Genomic DNA, 4,527 nt, shown 5'->3' on the forward strand with positions numbered 1-4,527 from the left:
GTTAAATTTAGTTTTTTGAAGAGATTTTGGTTTTGAATTAAATTAAATAAATTACTTTAAATATAAGCATGATATACTCACTTTATAATATTTTTGTTTGTTTAAATATAGTTTTTTCTAGTTTTTTTAATTAAATGTTTTTTTTTAACCTTAATATTTGATTGATTAGAATTAAGCTCCCTAATTTGGATTTCATAGATTATTACAGTCTCATGCCCTATATCATGGGCTACCTTGATTGACTTACTTAGATCAAGCTAAAAAAATATATTATTTGATATATCATCTCAATATTTTAAAAATAATTTATCTAACATGCATTAATTTAGGTTAGAAATAATCTAGCTCACTTCGTAGGAGGCCAAGAATCTAGTCAACACTATACCATGTGAAGCTTTCACTAATTTGGGAATTGAAAAAAACAGAAAGGTTAATACAATTAACCCGTTAATACAACTAACCCAGCTGATAGATGCGGAAAAACGAGGGAAGAAAATAGATGCTATGGTACACGAGGAACTTTGCTTGTACATGCATTATATAATTTTGGCATGCATATTGATTTAGGTTTATACATTCAAATATAGAACTGTTGTTTTACTGTATCTTAAAGCATCTGTAAATACAAAATCAAATTTCCTGGAGTTCTGCAGAAAAATACTCTTTCGTTCTCCTGTTTTCCATCTCAGAAGGCTATGCATTAAGCACATTCATGATGAGGAAAACAAAAGCATAGGCACAGCATGCTGATGGGACTGCACTCGTCAAAGAGGCAATAACAATGAGATTTACTCGTACCATCAATGCCAAAAATCTCCAGTTCAATAAGCTTTACAAGACAGATGAATGCAGAATATAATGATCCTTGTATGGAATTGAAGTTAACACGTGAATGTGACTTGGCACTTTTGGCTCTTTGTTTGTTTGCCTACCCATTTCTTTCCTTCGTACAAGAAAAGGTTCTGGATTGTGGCTGTACTATACCATTCAGCTTCTACAGTAGAATTGCGAGATGTTGCTGGGGTTGGTAAATGGAGGAAAACGGTGGAGGATTGTGGAACTTGGAAACTGAAGTTGACCGGCAGCTGCTGAAGGTGCCATAATTGCTGAAGAAGCGAATCCTGATGATGCTGCAGTAGAGAAGAGAGGCAGTGGATTTGCTCCGCCACCATAAGGGCCTTGAATTTGCCTGGTCCAATTTGGGAAGGAATCTACTTCCATTCTCTTCTCTATTGCTCTTTCCTGCAAACATCATACATAAAGGCCTTGTAAATTATCAAAACAGTGAGATTTCTCCTTTTAATTTGCTATTGAGTAGAAAAACATCCATTAATTTTTCAATACCAGCAATGGTTATCGTGCAAATTTATATGACATCAAATTGGTATTATTCTGAACTCTAGCGGAACATGCAAACCTTTTTAGGGAAAAATAAAGAACTGGCATAAATACTTGCATTTTATAATAATTCAGTATTCAGAAGGACGAATGAGCCCTACAAGGTTAATTGCCATGATATTGTATCCTTGTGACAACTACGAGCAAGGAGGTGCGATTTGTGTGTGTGTGTGTGGTGTTTGCATGCATTTGTGTGCCCTAACTAAAGAACTTGGAAAAACTAAAGGTGTTACACGAAATAAACCAGATAACTGAAATTACCTCATAGATGGGAAAGATGTGATGATTTACACCATCCCACGTAGGAGGGTGTACAGATGTCATTCCAGGGCCATTAGGTTGTTGATTTTTCATCGTTGCAGAAGCAGAGTTCAGAATCTGCCAAACAGAGATTTCCTTTACAGTATAAAATAGTAAACCTAGCTGAATATCAACTCATCAAGTGAGTCATAGATAGAAAATCAAGAAAGCTTTCTAGAACAAACACACACAGGACTACTTTGGCCTGAGAAAAACCAACATTGATTTCACTGTTACCTTTGGTGCCCTATCAATAGACAAGCCATCCCAGCCACTCTGGAAATAAAAACCACCCATGTTGCTGTTTACCTTTAGGCCATCAGATGTATCAGGGGGAGCAATTCCCAAGTTCAGGTCAAGATTTTGGTTGCCGTCTGCGTGAAAAGTAATTGTTGTAGATTGGTACATTAAAGGCCCACTCTGCAATTAAGCGTTTTTCTTTACAAAGATAGAAAAAAGGTGAGATTCTAGCAGTGAAAAGTACCTCCATTGTTAGGCTCAGAAAGTATCTCTCCTTCATACGTGCTTGGCTCAAAGTTGGTAACTGCTTCCCTTCCATTGCATTTAATGGCAGCCTTGTCATAAGCCCTGGTTACCAGAGAAAACGAACATCTCAAGTAAATTGAAACAGATTTGGTTGAGAGTCGAAGTCGAACTAAGAAATTTAGTTAAGAAAGATCCAATTCATGATCATTAGGACCTTGCAGCTTCTGTCTCGCTATCGAATAGCCCAAGATAAATGTACCTGCAGGCAAGCAATGAATACTGCCCAATAAAAAACTCAAGTTCCCAACTCTTACCACAAGCCTAAACATTCCAAGTTCTTAGTTCATTTCTCACTTCAATGTAAGAACATATGCGTTGAGCAAGCATTTTATTCAAGTTATAAGTTCGGCCCAGTATGAATAGTAACAGTATCTATAAGAACTCTGAAACAAAACAGCTAGATAAATGTCAAGAGAGACGGTTTCTTACTTCTTCCCCAGGAACTGCCCCATACGAGCCTCCCATCGCCCACATTTGTGCAGCGTCACTCCTCTATATTTTGAGCTGCCCCTCGAGAATCCAGTGCTCTGACGACGTAGGATATGCACAAATTCTTCCTTTGTGAAATTACGCATCTACGTGACAAATAAAAACTCAATTAACAACTAATCACTCAAAGAGTTAAAAACTAAAATGATTAGAACCCAATCAGTTAGTCACATCTACAACAATGCTCACCTGCTTAATATCCTCATCATAATCAGTAACGTTAAAGTTGATATCAGCGTCAACTCCACGGAACTTAATGGCGGCTCGATCATACACCCTGAAATCAGAAACCCAGAATTCAACCCAGAATCTCAATTATTTACATAATCACAATCTAATTTCGCTATTATCATTATTACCTAGCTGCAGCATGTGCAGTATCAAATCCCCCTACAAGAAACCAAACGCCCAGATTCACAAAATAAATAGTACCGCACATCACAAACGTATCAAAATTAACTCAAAATAAAATAAAATGATCTTATCTCAAAATTACCCAAGTAAACTTGCTTTCCACAATCCCTGCAAAACAACACAAACCCAATTCACATTCAAAATCCCCGAATATATCAACCACCTAATAAAAATAAAAATAAAATTAATTAAGCAACTAATTATTCCAAACTAACCAGATATGAGATTCCCATCTTCCAGTTCTCCGATAAAACGTGACTCCTCTATACTGGGAGCTTCTCGACCTGGGCCCACGCCGACTCTTCTTCACTGGCTTTTGTTGAGCCACGATCCCGTTCTCCGAAGGGGAACCTTGATCCCTGCACTCACCGACACCCGACCACTGCATCTGCATCGTCGAAGAAGACTGAGACTCTCCTCCCACATTCTTGATCCCACACGCAACTGGAAAAAGCTGGATCGTTCGATCTCCACTGTCATCACCATCATCATTATTATAATTATCACAATCAACGGTCTTCTTGACGCTGATTTCATTTGACAAGATACTGAAATTGTAGGCAAAAAGGTCTCCGTTGGAGCAAGAGTCCTCATCACCACAGCCATCAGCATTGACTATGGAAGAAGAATCGAAGCTGCCAGAACTTTCCAGTGGAGGGTTGGAAAGCTCTAGAATCTTCTTCTGCTTGTGCTTATTATTCTTCCCTGTCGTTGACGAATCACCAGAAACCGCACTCAAGTTAAGATCCAACATCATTGACTCCTTTTCAACTCCAATCCGACACCGTTTTAGCAGCGAGCACTAGGGTGAGGAAGAAACAGAAATATTTAAAAGAGGAACATGGAAAGCGATAGAGTGACCGACAGTGTAAATAAGGGAGGTGATTTTCATGTTTTGGGGAGAGAGAGCGAGGGGGTGGTTACAAGGGAATGGAATAATATGGTTATAATTGTGTGTTTGGGTCGGGTCGGAAAAGAAATGAGAGGAGGGAAAAAAGGAGGATAGGGAGAGAGGGAGTGTGTGTCCAAGAAGAAGTGGATGGCATGGGACGAGCGACACGAAGAAAGGCTATATAGCTTAGCTATTTGCCATTTCAGATCAAAACATTAAACAAAGTTGCCCAACTTTTTTCATTCTTCCTTTTCTTTATATATATATATATCCGATAAATTCCTTTGTATCATGTTTTTTTTTTTTTTAATTCTAGTAGATATTCGGTCAGCTTGGGCGTACCTCAACTAATTCCACAGGCCCTGAAATTAATGACCATGTAAACCTTCAGTGACCATTATATTAGCAATCACATGGCTTAAACTTGAGACTACAGAAAGAGCAAACCCCTTGGTCCCAAACTCTTATCATTAGGCCACCTACTAAAT

At 38.2% G+C, this 4,527-nt stretch overlaps 1 protein-coding gene across 4 annotated transcripts; it reads right to left on the reverse strand.

The window, feature by feature from the left end:
• Window positions 1-508: 508 nt before the first annotated feature.
• LOC18100239 (APETALA2-like protein 3) lies at window positions 509-4,247 on the reverse strand. 4 transcript variants are annotated; one of them, XM_024604104.2, is made up of 10 exons: window positions 3,363-4,246; window positions 3,230-3,255; window positions 3,093-3,123; window positions 2,923-3,010; window positions 2,674-2,819; window positions 2,399-2,443; window positions 2,183-2,286; window positions 2,008-2,072; window positions 1,660-1,776; window positions 509-1,242 (listed from the first exon to the last, which is right to left on the reverse strand). In XM_024604104.2, exons 1-10 carry the CDS (start codon window positions 3,902-3,904, stop codon window positions 988-990), a joined length of 1,419 nt encoding a protein of 472 aa, XP_024459872.1. In that variant the 5' UTR covers window positions 3,905-4,246; the 3' UTR covers window positions 509-987. The 4 variants fall into 4 exon arrangements, with proteins under 4 accessions (XP_024459872.1, XP_006381502.1, XP_052309512.1 ...); XM_006381440.3 differs by having other exon boundaries at window positions 1,936-2,072; window positions 3,363-4,244; XM_052453552.1 differs by lacking the exon at window positions 2,399-2,443 and having other exon boundaries at window positions 3,363-4,247.
• Between the last annotated feature and the right edge of the window lie 280 nt (window positions 4,248-4,527).

This window comes from Populus trichocarpa, chromosome 6 (genome assembly GCF_000002775.5).
Source record: "Populus trichocarpa isolate Nisqually-1 chromosome 6, P.trichocarpa_v4.1, whole genome shotgun sequence".
Lineage (NCBI taxonomy): Eukaryota > Viridiplantae > Streptophyta > Magnoliopsida > Malpighiales > Salicaceae > Populus > Populus trichocarpa.